This window comes from Capra hircus, chromosome 19 (assembly GCF_001704415.2).
Source record: "Capra hircus breed San Clemente chromosome 19, ASM170441v1, whole genome shotgun sequence".
Lineage (NCBI taxonomy): Eukaryota > Metazoa > Chordata > Mammalia > Artiodactyla > Bovidae > Capra > Capra hircus.
The window spans coordinates 36,172,947-36,193,488 of NC_030826.1; the positions used below are offsets into that span (position 1 = coordinate 36,172,947).

General features: G+C 52.9%; 1 protein-coding gene across 3 annotated transcripts; it reads left to right on the forward strand.

Moving 5' to 3' along the window:
* SAMD14 (sterile alpha motif domain containing 14) lies at positions 2,160–20,514 on the forward strand. Of its 3 annotated transcripts, none has more exons than XM_018064901.1 (10): positions 2,160–2,756; positions 6,383–6,437; positions 13,553–13,719; positions 14,132–14,420; positions 15,587–15,674; positions 15,752–15,826; positions 15,932–16,091; positions 17,690–17,809; positions 17,897–18,052; positions 18,917–20,514. In XM_018064901.1, the coding sequence occupies exons 1-10, from the start codon at positions 2,748–2,750 to the stop codon at positions 19,067–19,069; spliced, it is 1,272 nt and encodes a 423-aa protein (XP_017920390.1). In that variant the 5' UTR covers positions 2,160–2,747; the 3' UTR covers positions 19,070–20,514. The 3 variants fall into 3 exon arrangements, with proteins under 3 accessions (XP_017920390.1, XP_017920389.1, XP_017920388.1); XM_018064900.1 differs by lacking the exon at positions 2,160–2,756 and adding an exon at positions 4,909–4,928 and having other exon boundaries at positions 17,897–18,007; XM_018064899.1 differs by lacking the exon at positions 2,160–2,756 and adding an exon at positions 4,910–4,928.

The following is a 20,542-nucleotide window of genomic DNA, read 5'->3' on the forward strand; positions in this document are numbered from 1 at the left end:
TGGTGGTCATGCATTTTCATGAGAGCCATCTTCTTTTACAAGTGGATCTTCCTTGGAACACTTCAGGGAAGACAGTTTCAGGTGGCTGAATCCCAGAATCAGAAACCACCAAACCACAAGGTCACTGGTCATATCTCCTGACTTACAGGTGACTTAGGCCCTGCTCAGGCAACCTAGCCAAGTTCCCAGAAGTGAAGTGGCTGGACCTCCCTGGGTATTGAGGCAGACATGGGAGTTGTGGCTTCTGTTGATCTGATCTGATCAGAGTTGAGCATCCAGGGTGGGGTCCTATGCCTGTCCTGTGTATTAGGTGAGGGGCTTGCATACTGTACGTTCCAAAAGGTGGAACCCTTTCAGAAAGTAGCCCCCCAAATCTTAAGTATAGTGTGTGGCTGGGGATGGTGGGTATAGCTTTGCAAGGTTTTTCAGGCCTGAGATATGACTCACCTGTGAGACACATCAAGGGCAAGCCACATGGGCAAACCTATGTGAGGCATTACTCCAGTCCAGCCCTGCCCCCTTCCCAGTTCCTAGGAGCTTGAGCAGGTTTGTGACAGCCCAACACTTGCCACAAGGGAGGGAAATCAGATGAGAGGGATTTCATCCTATAGGATGGCCTATAGGAACAGGGGGTCTTATGACCTATAGGCACCCTCCCACAGAACCTGCCCCAGCCCTGACTTTACATACCCATCTCCCCATTCCCTATGAGGGTTATATAATCAATCCCTGACGCCAGCCTACCACCCAGATCTCACCAAATGCCTGCAAACCATGTTCTCTTTAAAGACCCCAGACCTCGACAATCTGGCCAGCAACTCACAGCTGCCAGCAGATTCTGAAGACAGAGATACCCAAACTCCCATAGATCTCCTTGGATCTTACCCCCTAAAATTTATCATCCTCACCTATGGTCCCAAGACCATCTGGGCTCAACACGCCACCTCCCACAGCTCCTCAGAGACCTGGGACTGCAGCAACTCTGGCAGACCATCAGGCAACTCTCCCCCTCCTGAATGAGGGATAGAGGTGTGCAACCTCTCCCCTGAGCTCTGGACCCACTTGTCCAACCTTACCACCTGCTCTTGAACAAACAAAGGGGGCAATAGAAACACCCACCTCATGGGTATATCATGAGGGTGACATTGAGAAAAGTACTTAGTACAGTGCTTAGAGCACGTGCACGCGCGCGCACGCGCGCACACACACACACACACACCACCACGCTGTCTCAGTACAGTAGCTAGTTGATTTTTGTCTCCCCTGGCTGGCCTACCATCACCTCCAGCTCACCAGGTCCAAGTCTGATCTCATCCACTCCCATCCCCCCTCTACATCCAGGGCCTCAAGCCAAGACCTGCAATCATCTAGACCCTCTTTTTCCCTCAGTGGCCAGCCAGTCCCCAAACCCTGTCGGTTTCTTCAGTTCTATATTCTTAACAGTTCTCATCGTGATCTTTGATCTTTGTGCCCACCACCATCAACTCAACAGCCTCATGAGGCGTGCCACAGCCTTCAGGCTGCCTTCTCCAAAGGAACCAAGGTGTTCTTCCTAAAATGCAGATCGGAGCCCCTCACTCCTCTTACTTTTCCCACTATGGCTGGTAGGAAAAGGTGCAATCTCCCCACCCTATGCGTCCTTCTTCCTCCCTTTTCCTCCCTCCCCCGGCTAGCCACTAGCGCTTCTATCCTAGCCTGGCCTGCAGAAGTAGCCAATGCGGCCCCTCTTCAGTAGTCCTTCCTCCACACACAGCCCTTGCCCCACCTCCTCAGCCACCCACAGACAAGGAGGGGCTCCCTGGGTGGGCTCTCCCCACGCCCCACGCCGAAGGGTCCTCTGTGAACCCAGGCTCACGGGCCGCTCTCCTGAGGGCCTCTCTGCTCGTCTGTCCCCTTGGCAATGCTGTGAGCCACGATGGCCAGGACCAGGGCGATTCTGTTCCTCACGGTCCCCTCCCGCTTCGGCGCTCCCAGTTGCTCTGTGGTTGTCTATTGAATGAGTCAGGAGCCCTCACAGGCCTTGCAGAGGAGTCAGAAGCCCCTTGCGTCCTAAGATGGGGCCGCCTCTCTGGGCGCTCACACCCGCCCGACTCCCACTGGCCGCGGAGTATCGGCAATTAGAATCCCGTCACCCGGGCGCCTCCTCCTTCCCCGTGCTCCCGCTGCCTCCGCCCCTCCCTTCCACTCTCCCTCCCTCCACCCGTTCTTTGTCTCCCGCCTCGTCGCCACGCGCCCTCCGCGTTGCCTCTTCCCTGGGGACCCCCGCGGATCCCCGCAGAAGCGACGCTACGAGTATCTGCCTGCGGGGCGGAGACCCCCCCGCATCCAGCCGGGCCTGGCAGGGCGGGAGGTGGTTCCTCTCCTCCTCTCTCTCCCTCTCCCTCCTCCTCCTCTCTCTCTCACACACACATACACACACGCGCGCACACACACACACACACGCGCGCGCACACGCACAGAGCATCCTCCCAGTCAGATCTCCTGGTCCTGCCCCGCCCGCCTCGCCTCCTGCTTCCTGCAAACCTTCTCTCTCCGAAATATCCACCCCGCCACGTTTCCTCCGGTTCCAGGACCCCTCTCGCTGACCCCTACCCCTATTCTTGGGATGGAGCGGATGGAGCCAGCCCGGAGCCCCCCGCGGCCGGGGTGACAGCCCCCCAACCCCCCTGCCCCTCTCCCACCTGGTCCCCGCCCCAAGCACCATGGGCCTGAGGGGGTTCCGAGGCGCCAGATGCTGAAGATGACAGATGCCGGAGGTAAGGGATTGGGACCCCAAGATCCCTAAGGTGGACGAGGACGCGGGGTCACTCTGGCTCATGGTGGGAACCCTAGTGGGGTTGGATGGGGCCAAGAGGCAAGGACGTTTCTTCCCTCGTCCCTAGGTGGGGCTGCACTGAGGTAGGGTGCTGGGCTGCCAGGGGAGGGGGTGGAGATAGGATCTGTGTCCCTAATCCTCTCCCTCAGCCCGCTGCCTGGAGAAATTAATTTAAAAAAACAAACTGGTGTTGGGGGAGGGGTGAAGCTTAACTCCTTCTTGCCTGGTGAGGAGTTGAGACTGATGGATTGAACAGAAGTAGCCACTTGGGTCTGATTGGGGTATAAGGTGCCTGGGATGCAGAAGATGCCCCTTGTTCTCCACCCCACCCCATCTCCAGCGGTGCTTGTGAGGGGACAGATGAACTCTTGCCAGATGCCCCTGGCCTGGGCCTTGTGGGAGGGGGCCACCACTTTCTCTAGCTCTACACTGCCACCCGAGCCCTAGCCTTCTCTCCCAAACACCCCTCTTCAGGCTTTTCCAGTTGCACTTCTCTCTTGGGTTCCTTCTCTTCCAGAGCCCCTTTCCTCCTTCCTGCTCCACTGGGGGCTGCCCCTCTCCTGGCAGCTTTCTCCACCCCTCCCCAGGGCCTCACTCAGGGCTGCTGGAGCCCGGTGTCTCCTGCTTCCCCTGCCCCTGCTGCTGCTGCTGCTGCACTCTGGCTCATTTCTTTCTTGCTCTTTCTCCTTCCTCTCTGCAGCTCTATGGACTAACACTCCACCAACCTGTCTGTCTCTGTCCTACACTCTATTCCCTCTTCAGGACTTGTGCACACGTTGTTTCTCTTTCTCCTTTCCCTGGGTCCCAGGGAACTTCCCTTTCTCCTAGGGAAGGGACAAATGCTACTGGTGCTCTTCCTCTGGGAATCGGGAAATTTGGGAAGGAAGGAGTGGCCTGCAAGAGTTAGAGCCCACAGTGTGTCCAGAGAACAAGTTCATCTCTACCTTGTAGTGCTTACCTGGTTTGAATGTAAGTGAGTATGGTGTGTGTGTGTGTGTGTGTGTGTGTGTGTGTGTATGTATAGGAGTGTAGAGTTGTAGGAGTATAAATGGGGGGTTCTCTAATTTTGCAAGGTTCAGTTTTGAAAGGTGGTGTAGGAGGGGCCGGGAGACATCCTGATGTCATGCTTGCCAGAGTTCCCCATGGGACAGTGCAAGGAAGGTCTCCCATACACACCTCAGGGAGTTATTTGTTAAAGAAAGCAGTTTGTGTTGAATCAGAATGTACTGGGCACTGGTGTGAGCTGGAAGCCCCAGCTCACCCCAGAGGGTGTCTAAAAGAGGGTGGCATCCACAAGAGGGTCTCGTTCCTAGACTGGCATCTTGAATAAAGAGCACTTGGGCTTTGCGTCGGCTTCCTAGGTGACAGTAGTGGTAAAGAACCTGCCTGCCAATGCAGGAGACATAAGAGACGTGGGTTTGACCCCTGGATCGGGCAGATCCTCTGGAGGAGGGCAAGGCAACCCACTCCAGTATTCTTGCCGGGGGAATCCCATGGACAGAGGAGCCTGGCAGGCTACAGTCCGTAGGGTCACACAGAGTCAGACATGACTGAAGTGACTGAGCATACACACGGGGGCTTTCCGTTCTCAAGTTGCCTAAGAGGAGCAGCACCGCTGCGCTCAGGGAGCCTCCATTCTGATGGGAGAGGCAGTTCTCTTCGGAGAGTCCCTGCTGGTGGGAATACTGGCCCCTCTCCTCAGGAGCTCCTGTCTGATGTGGGGGAGATGTGACCTAGTTAGGGAATCAATGAAGTATGAAAAATTACTCATCTCCTAGTGGCAGGGAAGGGTGGATTTAGAAATTATATAAACGAATGAGGGGAATAATGGCTATCTAGGACAGCTTTCTGGTGGAGGTGGCAGCCGGGTCCTGTTCAGATGAGATTTTGCAACGGAATGAGGGAGTCTGGTTCATTCTTTGGTGCAGCCTCTTTTCCCATCTGCCTTCAGGACAGGAAGAGGAAGTCTAGAACTTCTTTGTTACTTGCACCCGGAGTTCAAAAATGGAAGAGAGTTCTTGGAGGCTCCATATCCCTGGCCCCTTCTTACACCTCATTTCCTCCTTGTAGCCCTAAGTGTCCATGGAGCCTGGGGTGGACGTACCGAGTCTTAGTGAGTATGGATCAGTTCCCCTACTCTATCCATCCTGTGCCTTCTCCCAGCAGTGTTCTTTCCTTATGAGTAGGTTTCAAAGCTGCAGATCACCACCCAGGATAGAGCTGAGGGGATCAAGGTTGCATTCAGCCTCTTACCTCTTGCATCTGAGTTTTCCCATCTGTAAAGTAGGGATGCTAAGAATCCCAAGCCTAGCCAGCATGCAATGAGATGATATCTATGTGATAACAGAAGAGGAGAGTTGGAAAACAACCCAGCAGGCATATGTCCTAGCTTCCCTAAATGTGTCAAATGTATGGTCCAATCCAGTGCTCTCTCCTTCTCGTGGGGACCTGAGAGTTAGAAATAACTGGAGATCATGTCCCAGCCATGTAGTGTGGTCCTGACCCTGAGCTTCTTCCTTCTCCCCTCATCTGCTATCCACCCGCCTCTCTAACACTCAGGCCTTGGTTTAGGGATGCTGAATCCTACATCTGCTAGGAAGCCTGCCCCAACTGTTTCAGCTACATATATCCTGCTTCCCCACCTGCCCTTCCTTTCCTACCTCCTATAAACAAAACCAAACCCCTATCCATCCAACTTCTTGCCAGAACATGCATGATGCGTCACAGATATTTGGCTATCCACTGTTCTGCTGTGGGTACTCTTTATACCCTTCTGCGTCTGTGAGTCTGTCTAGAACTGTAAGAACTGTGAGTTTGTTAAGAACAGAGGCCCTGCTGATGATGCCAGCTTCCTGAACAGCTCGTGTTCAGAAAGACAGGTGGTGACTGCACCAGTGATGACAGTGGAGGGAGGCAGGATGATGGGTGGGAAAATGGCTGAGTGGATGGTACAAGTTGATGGATGTAAAAATGGGTAGATGGTTGAATAGGGTGGATGGTGGATGACTGACTGAATGAATGGGTAAATAGGCAAGTAGATGCACAGATAAGTAGGGAGGTAGGTGATGAGTAGATGGAAGAACTTGGGTTCTGGTTCTGATTTTGCCATAACTTATAGTGTGATCTTAGGTCAATCATTCTCCCATCTGTTTCTTTATTTGTAAAATGAGAGGATTGGATTTAATAGTCTTCAAGATTTCTCCCAGATTTGATGTTGGACAGTTTATGATAATTAAATGTTTTAAGAAAATGCTAATGATGGAAAGGCTCAGGACGGTGAAGGGGAGATGTTCAGTGACCTGTGCGGAGGCAAATCAGCTCAGACTGGGGCCACGGGAGAGCCTGTTGTCTGCACCTTGGACTTGCTTCTGTCTCCTGCCCAAGCCCACCATCTGGGGTATGGTTCAGATGGTTTCTCTTCAAGGGGCTGGAGGAAGAGTTGTAAGGGAAGGTGAGGGGCTAGAAGGCCAGGAACAGGTAGCCATTGGCAGCTCCCTTACCTGCACCAGCCGTGGTCTATTTCCTTCTTATCCATGGTTCTTTTCCCTCTCTCTCTTGTCCTCCCAGCTCTCTCGAGTCATGGCTTCTTCAAAGCTCCGAGAACCTGTGGACGAGGTTTTTGGTAAGTACTCTTTGACTCTATCTCTAGCCAAGGCTAAGAGGTTTTGAGGGAGGGGCAGTCCCGGGGACTTCAGTGTGTGTGTATTTTGGCCTTAAAGTCTGAGTCTTTGTCACCACTATCTGAGTAGATATCCAGTTACAACAACAGTGATGATAATAAGGGTCCCCATTTTTTTGGGGGGGTCCCCATTTATTAAGTGCTTGTCTCATGCCAGGTACCAGGCTAGCAAGGCCGTGTCACAAACCCTGTATCCCACCTGTTGCTGTTATTCAGTCACTACCTCCTGTCCAACACTTTGTAACCCCATGAACTGCAGTTCACCAGGCTTTCCTGCCCTTTACTGTCTCTCGGAGTTTGTTCAGATTCATGTCCATTAAGTTGGTGATACAATCTAACCATGTCATCCTCTGCCACCTGCTTCTCATTTTGCCTTCAATCTTTCCCAGCATCAGGGTCTTTTCCAATGAGTCAGCTCATCACATCAGCTGTCCAAAGTATTGGAGCTTCAGCTTCAGCATCAGTCCTTCAAATAAATATTCAGAGTTGACTTCCTTTAGGATTGATTAGTTTGATCTCCTTGCAGTCCAAGGGACTCTCAAAAGTCTTCTCCAGTATCACAATTCAAAAGCATCAATTCTTTGGCACTCAGCCTTCTTTATGGTCCAGCTCTCACATCTGTACATGACTACTGGATAAGCCATAGCTTTGAGTATACAGATCTTTGTGGGCAAAGTGATATCTCTGCTTTTTAATATGCTATCTAGTTTTGTCAAAGCTTTCCTTCCAGGAAGCAAATATCTTTTAATTTCATGGCTGCAGTCATTGTCTGCAATGATTTTGGAGCCCAAGAAAATAAAATCTGTCACTGTTTCTACTTTTTCCCCTTTTATTTGCCATGAAGTAATGGGACCAGATGCCATGATCTTAGTTTTCTGAATGTTGAGTTTCAAGCCAGCTTTTTCACTCTCCTCTTTCACCCTCACCAAGAGACTCTTTAGTTCCTCTTGACTTTCTGCCATCAGAGTGGTACCATCTGCATATCTGAGGTTGTTGATATGTCTCTCCACAGTCTTGACTCCAGCTTGTGATTCATCCAGCCTGGATTTCACATGATGTACTCTGCACAGAAGTTAAATAAGCAAGGTGATAATATATAGCTTTGTAGTACTCCTTTTCTAATTTTGAACCAGTCGGTTGTTCCAAGTCTGGTTCTAACTATTGCTTCTTGACTCACATACAGGTTTCTCAGGAGGCAAGTGAGGTGGTCTGATATTCCCATCTCTTTAAGAATTTTTCAGTTTGCTGTGATCCACACAGTCAAAGGCTTTAGTGTAGTCAGTGAAGCCGAAGTAGATATTTTTCTGGAATTCCCTTGCTTTCTCCATGATCTAAAGAAAATTGGTAATTTGATCTCTGGTTCCTCTGCCTTTTCTAAACCCAGCTTCTACATTTGGAAGTTCTTGGTTCATGTAATACTGAAGGATTTTGAGTATAACCTTGCTAGCATGTGAATTGAGCACACTTTTACAATGTTTAGTTTGAACATTCTTTGACATTGTGCTTCTTTGGGATTAGAATGAACACTGACTTTTTCCAGACCTGTGACCACTGCTGAGTTTTTCAAATTTGCTCACATATTGAGTGCAGCACTTTAACAGCATCATCTTTAGGATTTTAAACAGCGCAGCTGGAATTCCATCACCTTCACTAGCTTTGTTCATACTAATGCTTCCTAAGGCCCATTTGACTTCACACTCCAGGATGTCTGGCTCTTTGTGAGTGACCACACCATTGTGGTTCTCTAGGTCATTAAGACCTTTTTTTGTGTAGTTCTTCAGTGTGTTCTTGCCACCTCTTCTTAATCTCTTCTGCTTCTGTTAGGTCCATACCATTTCAGGACCATGTTTTGTCAGAACTCTTCACGATGACCTGTCCATCTTAGGTAGCCCTCACGGCATGGCTCATAGCATCACTGAGTTACACAAGCCTGTTTGTCATGACAAGGCTGTGATCCATGAAGGGGGTGTATCACCTTAACCCCACAATAATCCTAAGAAGTGTACCCATATAGCAGACATTAAGCCTAGGGCCCAGAGTGCTGTAGTGATTGGCTTTAAAGACACGGCAGTTTAGTGGCAGAGCTAGGACAAGAACTCCAGACTGCCCAACTCCCTGCTGGCAGTCACTGTGCCATATACCAGGATCCTCCAGCAGAGGCAACACAGGTTACCGCCGAGTCCCATAAATAAGGGACCTCATCTACAAGATGTGCAGGAAAATAAAAAATGCATAACACACTTAGCATCTACTCCCCCAGGGGACCCAGGATCGACCCGCTCTGTTCTGAGATGCGTGGACTCCCACACACACACCCTATCATTTGCCTCCTGCTGTCTTTATTGTGTGGATTAGAGAAAGACCACTGAGGGGACTGAGTTCCCAGCATGCACCGGGGTGGAAAGGTCGTTTCCCAGCTGGATTCAGTGGAGGAGTCAGTGAGCAAAAGAAGGTGGAGGAACACGGCGGGAGAGGTGGAAGCAGAAAGCTGTCATGTACACAGCCATCAGGGCTCTCAAGCTGGGAAAGGCTCCTAGGTGTGGAATGCCATAGGGCCTCCAGCGTCTCCTCCCCTGCTTCTCCTCATCTCTGCCAGCCTTGCGCTTCCTTTTCCTCCAGCCCTGCTCAACTGACTCTCCCCTGGGGCTGCCGCAGATCCTGGCGATGCCTGGAACTGCTGCCTCCTGGCTTCTGAGGAACTGCTTCCCGCCCCGGCCTCCCTGGGGCCTGTGCATGAAAGCTTTGCCTTGGGGACTCCCCTAGCCTCAAACAGTCTCTGGGTCTCAGACTCTGAATCTGTCCATCCTCACCCAGGTCCAGCCTGCCTCCCGGCCTGGCAGAGGTGAACTCCCCCTTCCTTAGGCTTTTCAGCCACCAACCCCAGCCCAACCCTTCCTGTTTTCCTTCTTCCCAACCTGCAGAGGTAGCTGCCAGCCTGGCAGGCTTCCTGAAGAGAAAGGTGATGAAATATTCATGACTTCCCACAGCCCGGGGCTGGCTAACTCCCAGGGGGAGAGGGAGAGGGAGAGAGAGATGGAAGGAGGGTTGGAAGGAGATGAGAGAAGCCTGGTAGAGCAAGGCACCAGGAGAGAAGCTGGCCCCACCTTGCCTCGGAAATCCCCAAGCCCCTTAGGAGGGAGTCCCTTTGCTCCCTAGACCCTCCACAGTAAGATGACCATGGTTTGACGTGGCCCGGATTCAGGTGCAGAGGGCCATTCTCCTTGGCCCAGGGCAGCTGGACACCAGCTAAGGCTGGACTGGTTGAGGATGCTCATCAGCTGCCTACCAGCAGTCCTGCCTACTGTCCTTGGTTCCCTCTGCATTCTGGGCCCAACTTTGCTCTCTGAGGAGAGTAAATGCCTGTAAATTAGGACTGAATTCACAAGTCTCTCCATCTCTGCCTCAGAGGAGGTGGGAAGGGCTTGGTAACTACTCGCTGAGCCTCTGGAGCCAGACTGCCTATAACCCTGGCTTGCTCTTCACCAGCCCTATCAGTTCAGTTCAGTCACTCGGTTGTGTCTAACTTTTCGTGACCCCATGGACTGCAGCACACCAGGCCTCCCTGTCCATCACCAACTCCCGGAACTCGCTCAAACTCATGTCCATTGAGTCAGTGATGCCATCCAACCATCTCATCTTCTGTCGTCCCCTTTTCCTCCTTTCTTCAATCTTTCCCTGCATCAGGATCTTTTCAAATGAGTCAGTTCTTCACATCAGGTGGCCAAATAATGGCTTCAGCTTCAGCATCAGTCCTTCCAATGAATATTCAGGATTGATTTCCTTTAGGATTGACTGGTTGGATCTCCTTGCAGTCCAAGGGACTCTCAAGAGTCTTCTCCAATACCACAGTTCAAAAGCATCAATTCCTCTGCACTCAGCTTTCTTTATGGTACAACTCTAACATCCATACATGACTACTGGAAAAATCATAGCTTTGACTAGATGGACCTTTGTCAGCAAAGTAATGTCTCTCCTTTTTAATATGCTGTCTAGGTTTGCCATAGCTTTTCCAGCCCTATACCCTCAGGCAAATTAAGGCTGCCCTGAGAATTCCTGGAGTCTCCTTGGGTTGTCGGGAGGTTTAAATGAGCTAGTAGTTATAAAACACTTAGGACACTTGTACACACACACACACACTTTCACACACACAATGTTCTATGCCTGTTAGTGCAATGAACAAAATAGAAAAACATCTGCCTTCATGGAGCTGACATTTTGATAGGTGGAGAGAGACAATAAACTAAATAACATATATGATATGCCAGAGAATGATAAATGATATAGGAAAAAATTTAGCTGTGGGTTTTAGGGATATTCTAAATTGAGTGGTCTCTCAGTGAGAGAAAGCATTTAAGCAGAGACCTGAAGGAGCTGAAAGAAGGAACTGTGCAGAAATCTATGGCAAGAGCCTTGCAGGAAAGGGAAGGGGAAGTGCAAAGGCCCTGAGGTGTAGGATAGCTTGTATAAGGAAGAGCCAGGGTGGCTGGAGCAGAGGGATGAAGAGGGAGAGCGTTTCTGAACAGCCTGAGTCTAAAGGCCATGCTGAGAACTCAGCTTCTTCCTGTGTGAGATGGAAGTCAGTGGAGGTTCTGAGTGGAGGGAGGAGTAACACGAGCTGACATGCTTTATCAGGATCACTCTGGCTGCTGGGTTGGAAATAGACTGTAAATGGGAAAGGGAGGCAGCGGGAAGACTAGCTGGGAGGATCTGTAACAATGAGTCAAGAGGCGATGGTGACCTAGACCAGGGATCTGTATGTTCTACTCCTTTCCTCTCCCTTCCTCTTTCTCCCCACATGTAGGCACGTATGTAAGTGTGTGTATACAAAGACACATATACACAATATTTTATTGCGGGAAATCAAAAGTAGAGACCAGCACAAAGTACCCCATCATACACTTATGTACATATCACTCAGCCTCAAGTATCAGCTCATGGACAGTCTTGTTTCAGCTACATCCTCTTCCTCTCTTCCCTCCTAATTTCCTGGATTATTTTGAACCTTATCCAAAACATCATGTCATTTCACCAAAAATATCTCAGCATGTTTAGATATATTTCCAAAGTAGAGCTAACAGGAATTGTGGTTGGATCAGTTTGTAGGGTAGGAGGGAGAGGGAGGAATCAAGGGTGACTCCACGGTTTGGCCTTAGCAGCTGGAAGAACTGGAGCTGTCATTCACTGAGATGGGTAGGCTGGGCAGCTTGTGGGGTAAGGACGTCAGGAGTCCAACTGTAACATGTACACTGAAGATGTCCATTGGACATCCAAGTGGAGGTGTCAAGTAGGGAGCTGGACCCATGAATTACCAACTGGGTCTAGGTCTGAGAGGGCTTCCCTTGTGGCTCAGCTAGTAAAGAATTAGCCTGCAGTGTGAGAGACCTGGGTTCAATCCCTGGGTTGGGAAGATCCCCTGGAGAAGGGAAAGGCTACCCACTCCAGTATTCTGGCCTAGAGAATTCCATGGGCTGCATAGTCCAGGGGGTCACACAGAGTAAGGAACAACTGAGTGACTTTCACTCACTTCACTAGGTCTGAGAGGGTGACTGGGTAGAGAGTGGGGTCTTTCACAGGGCCCGGGACGGAGGCAAGGCGGTGCATTCGTTTGATGGACTGAGTTTGAGGTGTCTGGGTGCTTTAGATGTGGCAGTTGAGGTGCTCAGACTTGGCATTCAGGGGAGGAATCAGAGCTGGAAATAGATATAGGTGGTAGTTCAGCCACAGGGGTGATTTAAGGTGTGTCTACAGACAAGAGAAAGAGGAGCAGGCAGAGCAGGGCAGGCAGGAGTGATGGGATGGGGTCCCTGAGATCACGGAGGGTGGAGTGGTGAAGAAAGGTCTTAAGCCATGATGATATGGGAAGAACTCTTTCTGCCTGGAGAATCTCAGGGACACTGCAGAAAGAAGTCTGTATTTTAGGGTGGAACAAATGGAAAGTGAAACTCGGAGCTGTAGGGTTTGTGCATAACCTGTTGGGTTTGCCTACTCTTCCACGTTGTCCTCATCCAGGACCTAGCCCTGGGCCATGTACCCCAGGATGGGAGAGAGAGGCTTCAGGGGTCTGTGGGCTCTCCTCTTTGCCACTGGTTTCTAGGGCGCCCTCTACTTAACTGCGAGTCATCTAGCTGCTCAACAGTACCGTCTCTGAGTGTGATCCTGGGCATGGCACAGAAAGCCAGCATCCCCAGCAGGGCCAGTCTCTGGAGCAAGACTGTGTGAGCATGCTCAGTCATGTCCAACTCTTTGCGAGCCCATGGACTGTAGCCCACCAGGCTCTTCTGTCCATGGAATCTTCCAGGCAAGAATACTGTAGTGGGTTGCCAGCCCTTCCTCCAGAGGATCTTCCCAACCCAGGGACTGAAACTGTGTCTTTTGTGTCTCCTACATTGGCAGGTGAATTCTTAATCACTGCACCACCTGGAGCCAGAGCTAGATTAGCCAGGCTCAAATCCCAGACTGTTTGCTAGCTGCAGGCCTCAGGCATGAGACTTGACCTCTCCGATCCTCAGTTTGCTTAGCTGTGAAATGGGAATACAAGCTATCCTTAGCCTGTGGGTTGTTCTGAGTAGACAAGGTGATGAATGTACATTCTGACACGTAGTTGGCACTTCTTCAGTGCCAGCCATTACATCTGTGCTCTCTCCAGCCTCATCTTCCAGTGTCTCCCTCCACAAACCTGCCCTCTCATTGCTCTGGAGGCATGCTGCCCCCAGCTTCCCTTCCTCTCAGTGTAGCATATGCCAGTTTTGCCAGCCTCCTCTCTTGTAAACTCCCAGACAGACCTGAAGACCCAGCTTTGGTGTTTCCTCCTCCAAACAGGACAGTCCTGTCCTCTGTGCCTGTGAGAGGGTCTATCACACACTGTATTTACAAGCTGACATCTCCAGCTCCCTGGGAGACTGTGAGAGACCTGGTTTTCCATCTCACTGGACTACCAGCACCCAACACTTGAGACATTGTTGAATGTCTGGGTGTGCGTGCAGGTGGCCACTTGAGGCGGGCCTCTGGGTGTGCTGTCCTTGTGTATCTGGTCTCTGTCCCTCTTCCCTGGTTTGCAGACCTGGACTTGGCAGTGCCAGAAACCGTCAGACTGGACAGCAGTTTACACAAGGCCCGGGCCCAACTACTGGCCAAGGGCCGAAGACACCGGCCCTCTCGCTCCAGGCTTCGGGACAGTGCCAGCTCTGCAGAGGATGGTGAAGGCTCCGATGGGCCTGGAGGCAAGGTTGGGGCAATCCCCTCAATCACCATACCCTACCCACCCTTCTTGCCCCTGGATAATCCCTCCAAACCACTCTTCCAGGGAAACCACACCCCTAGACTTCTCAGATAACAAGGCTGACAAATACTAGCTGCAGTTCAATTCTGGCTCATTTCATCCTTTCAAGGAAGGTATTACCCCATTATCCAGACGAGGAAACTGAAGCTCTAAGAGTTTCACTAACAAAGTCACACAGTTAGTAAGTGATGGAGGCCGGATGCAGCCCTTGCCTCTGTGACCGGAAGATCCATCTCTCACTGTTCGCTGCCCAGCCACCCCTCGGCCCAAGGCACGAGGAAGCCCTCCCTCCAGGCCGAGGAGGCCCTAGGAGCCCGAGGGGAAGAGGGTAGGCGGTGAGCAGCTGCCCCTCCTCCAGGGAGCCGACGGCTGCGGGAGCCCCCTGCACCGGCTGCGCTCGCCTCTGCACTCGGGCCCGGGGTCCCCAGCGGGGGGCTCCTTCTGCCTGGAGCCCCCGGGATTGCGGCGCAGCCTGGACGAGGACGAGCCGCCGCCTTCACCGCTCGCACGCTATCGGCCCCTGCACAACGCCGCCTCGCACGAGGGTCTGGCCGCCGCCTCCGGCTCGCCGCCCCGCTCCGCTGCCTCGTCCGACAGCTCGCCCAGCTTTGTGCGCCGACACCCTCGCGCCGAGCTGCACAGCGAAGGTGAGCAGCGGCCGGCGCGGCGCCCCCTGCCGGCAAGCACTCCTTTGGGCTCCGAAGCAATTGGCCGGACCTCGGGTTTGGCACAGGGTGGCTCAGGGGAGGTGGGGAATAAAGACCACGGTTCATTCATTCATTTCCAGAGAGCCTTAATGTGTGCCAGACACTGTCTGGGCCCTGGGACACACAAAAGAGCAAGCAGATGCTGTCCTCGTCCTCGCGAGGCTCATAAGTTCTAGGGGAAACAGTCAAAGAATTCCTTTTAGTTTCAGGGGAAGCAATCTCTTAATTAAATGTATAGGTAGGTACAAGGTGTCAGTTCAGTCAGTTCAGTCGCTCAGTCGTGTCCGACTCTGTGACCCCATGAATCGCAGCAGGCCATGCCTCCCTGTCCATCACCATCTCCCGGAGTTCACCCAGACTCACGTCCATCGAGTCCGTGATGCCATCTAGCCATCTCATCCTCGGTCGTCCCCTTCTCCTCCTGCCCCCAATCCCTCCCAGCATCAGAGCCTTTTTCAATGAGTCAACTCTTCGCATGAGGTGGCCAAAGTACTGGAGCTTCAGCTTTATCATCATTCCTTCCAAAGAAATCCCAGGGTTGATCTCCTTCAGAATGGACTGGTTGGATCTTGAGTGCTATTTGAGAAAGGGAACGCAGGGCGGGAGGACATTTATCAGGTTGAAAACATCCTGGGAGCAGTTGGGAGCCTCCTGCAAGGCTTCTTGAGGAAGTGACATGTGAGCCAAGATTAGAAGGTTGGTTACAAGTTGGCCAAGATAAAATTAACAGTAAAGAGTAGCGATCCCTACTTTTCCAGAGTGGTTTATGGTTTGTATAAGGCTTTCATAAACATCTTATTCAGTTCAGTTCAGTCGCTCAGTCGTGTCCCACTCTTTGCAACCCCATGGACTGCAGCAAGCCAGGCTTCCCTGTCCACTATCTCATCCTATTAGGTCTCGTGAAATAGGCAGTGTTATTAGCCCCATATTTAAGATTCAGGAAGCTCAGAGAGGTAGTGACTTGTCCTAGGTCACACAGCTAGTGAAGGGCATCAGAGTAAGGTTGCCTGATTCTAAGTCAAGAGAATTTCTGTCACCTTATTGGAAGTTGAAAGAGGCAGACAAGCCACCACATAGGCAATTTCCTTCCTTTTCCTCCTCGAAAGATGACAGCCGGGATGCCAGCCCACCTGAGCCCGCCAGCCCTACCATTGGCCTGGATAAGAAGACTCGCCGCAAGTTCCTGGACCTGGGGTGAGTGACCAGAAAGGCTTGGGCATTGGGTACCACAATGGGCAGCACTGTTCCACTCCCCCTTGCCCTCCCCACAGGGTCACCTTACGCCGAGCATCCACTAGCAAGAGCCGGAAGGACAAGGGCAGCAACCGTCTGTCCATGGGCAGCAGGTGAGAGGTACCCACAGCCCCTCAGCCACAGCTTCTGCCTGTAACTCCCTGTGGTTCCAGCCCTCTCCTCGATGCCCGCACCCATGCAGCGTACTCTCTCTGCAGGGAGTCGGTGGAGGGATCCAGCAGGTCAGGGGGCTCCCCGTTCCTGCCCTTTTCCTGGTTCACAGACAGTGGCAAAGGCTCCGCATCTTCTGGCAGCACCACCTCCCCGTCCTGCTCCCCTAAACGCGAGGGTTTCAGCCCTAAGAAGTCAGCTTCTCAGGTAAGTCCATGGCCTCCTGGCCTCCATCCTGGCCCCCAGACTGAGGTGACATGAGGACATACTTCACCCTGGCTTGGGCCTGGATCCAGGCATTCCTGGAGTCCATCTGTCCATCCAAGGAGCCATTCAATGATCATTAATTCATCCGGTCTCAGGCATTCACTTGTTCACTTGTTTGTATGCCAAGTGGTTCCTCTGTTGATTCATCGCTGTCTCCATCCAACACACATAACTGAGCACTATGATCCTCTAGTACACCAGCCTGCTACTGCTAAGTTCCTTCAGTCATGTCTGACTCTGTGCAGCCCCATAGAAGGCAGCCTGCCAGGCTCCCCTGTCTCTGGGATTCTCCAGGCAAGAACACTGGAGTGGGTTGCCATTTCCTTCTCCAATGCATGAAAGTGAAAAGTGAAAGTGAAGTCGCTCAGTCGTGTCCTACCAGGCTCCTCCATCCATGGGATTTTCCAGGCAAGAGTAGGGCTCCTCTATTCCTGCTAACTCTTCTGCCTGGCTCAGTTCTGACTCCACATCCTGTATTAGGAGCTGGACTACATGCGGTACAGTGAGGCTGGGGGGAACAGAGAGCACAGGACCACAACCTAGCTAGTGCTTGGAAAGTTCACAACCCTGTGGTGAAGTGAGACCGAGGAACGGAAGCAACAGTGAGCGCCTATTTATGTTCACTAGGATTCTGTGGCCTACAAAGCTCCAAAAGCACTTTTGTTTATCCTCACAAAGGTTCAGTGAAGTAGGGAGGGCAGGCACACTCATCCCTATTGTGAAGTGAAGTCAAGTGAAAGGCACTCAGTCGTGTCTGACTCTTTGTGACCCCCTGGACTGTACAGTTCATGGAATTCTCCAGGCCAGAATCCTGGAGTGGGTAGCCATTCCCTTCTCCAGGGGATCTTCCCAACCCAGGGATTGAACCCAGGTCTCCCGCATGGGAGGCAGGTTCTTTACCAGCTGAGCCACCAGGGGAAGCTCATATTGTACAGATGGGCAAATGTGGGCCCAGACTGAAGGGAATTGCCTACAGACTCAACTGGATTTAGACACCAGGCTCTAATGACCCCCAGCCCTGTGCTTGTTCTGTGATTCTGTTCCTGTGTGCAGCCAGGTCAGAGAAGATCAGAAAACTGTAAATTCAGGAGCGAAAGGGTCCCTCTCCCACACCCTCCCTCCATCCCTCCCTTTCTTCCATTGTGCTGGGCCATGGTGAACAGACACAGCCCAGGCCCTCGTAGAGCTGAGTCCAGTGAAGACACGACATCTAACCAGGTTTTTGTAAGCCGGGGTGCTGAAGGCCATGCTGGAGAGGCTCAAGGCAGGAACACCTGACCCAGCCCGGGGGAATCCCAGTCAGCTGTCAAGGAAGCAACAGCAGCGTGACCTCCAGTCCCACTAACTGCTCAGTTCTAGCCCTACAGCCTTGCTCTGTGTGCCTGCCCAGCTTCTGGTTCACATCCAAGGGCCCTGAGAAACTCCTGGTGCCTGGCCCTGGACTTCAGCTCCATCTGAATGGGGATGGTGGGTTGCGGGTTGCTGCCTTGGGCTTGAGGTGAGCTCTCTCCTCAGCAGTATGCCCCCTTTCCATCTAGGAATCCACCCTGAGTGATGATTCCACACCCCCCAGCAGCAGCCCCAAGATCCCAAGTGGTCCCCGGCAGGCGGCCAAGTGTTCCTACCCCTACCACACTCTGTCCCAGTCTTCTGATGAGGTAAGCAGGCCCTGACCTCTGACACAGGCAGATGTGTGGGCCACAGGGCACACCCTGCCCCCTCACTCTCCTTGGTCTCCACCCCAGTTTCTGGATGAGCCTCTTCCCACCGTCTACCACTGGACCAGTCAGCAGGTGGGCCGGTGGCTGCAGAGCCTCAACCTGGAGCAGTATGCTGCTGAGTTTGCTGCGCGGCAGGTAGATGGGCCGCAGTTGCTGCAGCTGGATGGAAGCAAACTGAAGGTGGGCTGGGGTGGGGGACCACCACTCAGTTGGATCCCTGAGGCAGCCTTCAAGGATTCGGATCCCCTCATCCTGACCTTTCCACTCCCTTTAAGACCACTGCCCTGACCTCTGATATCTAGGCAAGATCCTTGATCTTTGCTCTCTAGTATGGATTCCCTCCCAGTCTTGACTCCAGCCCCGTTCCTCAATCTGACCTTCGAGCTCCAGCCAGTCTTCAGGTTGATCTATGATCTTGAGGACTAGCCTATCATCTGACTCTTGACTCTAATGAGCCTCCCCTGGTCATCTCATCTGAATTTTTGAGTCTTCATCTTGAAGACTAAAAATCTTGGAGGCTGGTGGTTGTGGGAGGCAAGTAGGGGGAGGGAGGGAGGGTGTCAGAGGTGGTGCTCTGGGCTCTGTTCTGGGGGCTTCTGGCTTATTTTGCACCATCTGCTTAGTTGCTTGGGGGAGCAGTGGTGAGGAGAGTCCCCAAGAAGTCTTTGGAACAGGGAGGGGCCTTAGCTACTGACTGGCTGTGTGACCTCGGACAAACTCACTTCCTACCTCTGGCCTCACTGAATCTGGCAGAGTTATTCCAAGGCTGAAATCCTGAGTTGAGGGATAGGAGCCAAGGATTAGGGTGGGGAAGGGGCAAAGGGCCTGGAACCCTGCACCATTTACCCTCATCTCTCCCAGCCACTCCCATTCCAAATTTTTGCCCTGAGGGTTCTGATCCATCAGCAAGCCTGGGAGGTGGAGGCTGAGGGCTGGCAGAGAACTCCAGCGAGAATACACCTGGGGTACAGAGAACCCCGGGCTTGGGTTGGCCAGGTGTGGGGCTCTGGGGCTCTTCACTTCACCCTTGGATCCCTCCCCCAGAGTCTGGGGCTCAGCAACTCGCATGATCGGGCGCTGGTGAAGCGGAAGTTGAAGGAGCTGGCGGCGGCAGCTGAGAAGGAGCGCAAGGCCCAGGAGAAGGTTGCACGGCAGCGTGAGAAGCTCCGGCGCAGGGAGGAGGCCAAGAAGAGCTAGGGAGACGGGCGGGCAGGTGCTGGCACCCGGCTCGGGAAGCTGCTGGGCTCTGCGGGCACAGGCCGCCTCAGGAGGCAGGGCCTGGGCACCAGGCTTGGGTTGGCCTGGCTCCATGCTCTCAGGAGGAACAGCCCTCTCACCCTGTCATCTGTCTGGACCCAGATCCCTCAGAAAGAGAGACCCAGGGGAGAGGACCCAGTAATAAATCCCCTTGCAAGGACTTTTTGGCACAAAGTTCCTGGGGAAGTGGCAGATTATGGGCAGAGAGGCCAGGGCTGAAGCAAATCAGGGAGCCCAGAGGTGCCTGAGTGATTCTGACCCTGTTCCCTCAGGCCATGGGGGTCCTGGGGCTGCCAGTGAACTAGGAGGCCTGCATACCTTCCAGAGGCCCCAGGCTCAGAGATATGCGCTGAGCCTCTCTGCAGCAGCAGGTGGATAAAGTAGTTCCTTTCCAGCTCTCCCAGGTGACTGTATGTCGAGAGCTCTGCAGGAGGCTGGTGGGCCTGCAGCGAGTTGCACTCGAAGTAAACTCCCAGTCTGCACTCCTCAACAGGAGAGCAGAGAAGGCAGCCCAATTATCCTGCGTAATCTTTGCAAGGGCTTTAGAAGGAAGTGGGGTTCTCAGTGGTAAGATGATGCCCTTGCAGGTCTGGCCCTCCTGAGGCCCACACAAAGCCTGGGTTTTGACCGACTCTCCAAGTTGGGCCCACTTCTGCTGCTCCTGCAGGGGCCACCTGGAACCTCCCTGAAGATGGCAAACTTGGGAACTGGTGGGGACAAATGACACCCCCATCAATACCTAGATGGCCCTTAACTGGTGAATTTTCATCCCAGCCAGGCAGAGAGGCAAAATCTGGGAGCCCCCCTGAAAGCTGCTAAATTGAAAGGTTCATCAGCCCTCCCCAACCTGTCCTGGTTCTTATCAGGGCCTCCGTGGGCTCCAGAACTGGCAGACAGGAAGGGTGGGGTCCGCTCCCTGGGTGGGGGTGGAAGCCATCCCAGCAGCCCAGGGAAGGTGTCTGTCCTTCTAGGGTGTGTGTGTTCATGTCCAGGCATGGTGCTGGCCAGCCTTTGCAGCACTGGCCAGAGTTTGCAGTAAGGTCAGAGGCCTTAGACTAGAAACCTCCCTTCACCTCCTCCTACCAGCGTGGAGCAGCAGACAGGCCCCCATACACCCACTCCCCTCGCTCCAGCCCAAGGGCTGTGGCTGTGACCCCTGTTCTCTCTCAGTTCTTTTTTCCTTCCTCCTGTCTGTGCTGGGACAGGGGCTTCAGAGGGGGGACTGGACATGGGGGCACTAGTACCACCTGGGCCCCAGAGGGGCTGGTGGGGAGGATGGAAAGCTCCCAAGTCCTTGAAGCCATCAGGAGCTATCTGGGCGCCCACCTGCATGTGAATGGGGAGGCGGCACTTAGATTCTCTCAATAAACGCTTATGATGTGCCAGTGGCCTTCCTGTTTGCCCCAGCTGGGG

Coding starts and splice junctions, on each gene's coding strand:
- SAMD14 (XM_018064901.1), top strand. Junction 15,675..15,751: donor CGCAAGTTCCTGGACCTGGG/GTGAGTGACCAG, acceptor CCCTCCCCACAG/GGTCACCTTACGCCGAGCAT. Junction 18,053..18,916: donor TGGATGGAAGCAAACTGAAG/GTGGGCTGGGGT, acceptor TCCCTCCCCCAG/AGTCTGGGGCTCAGCAACTC.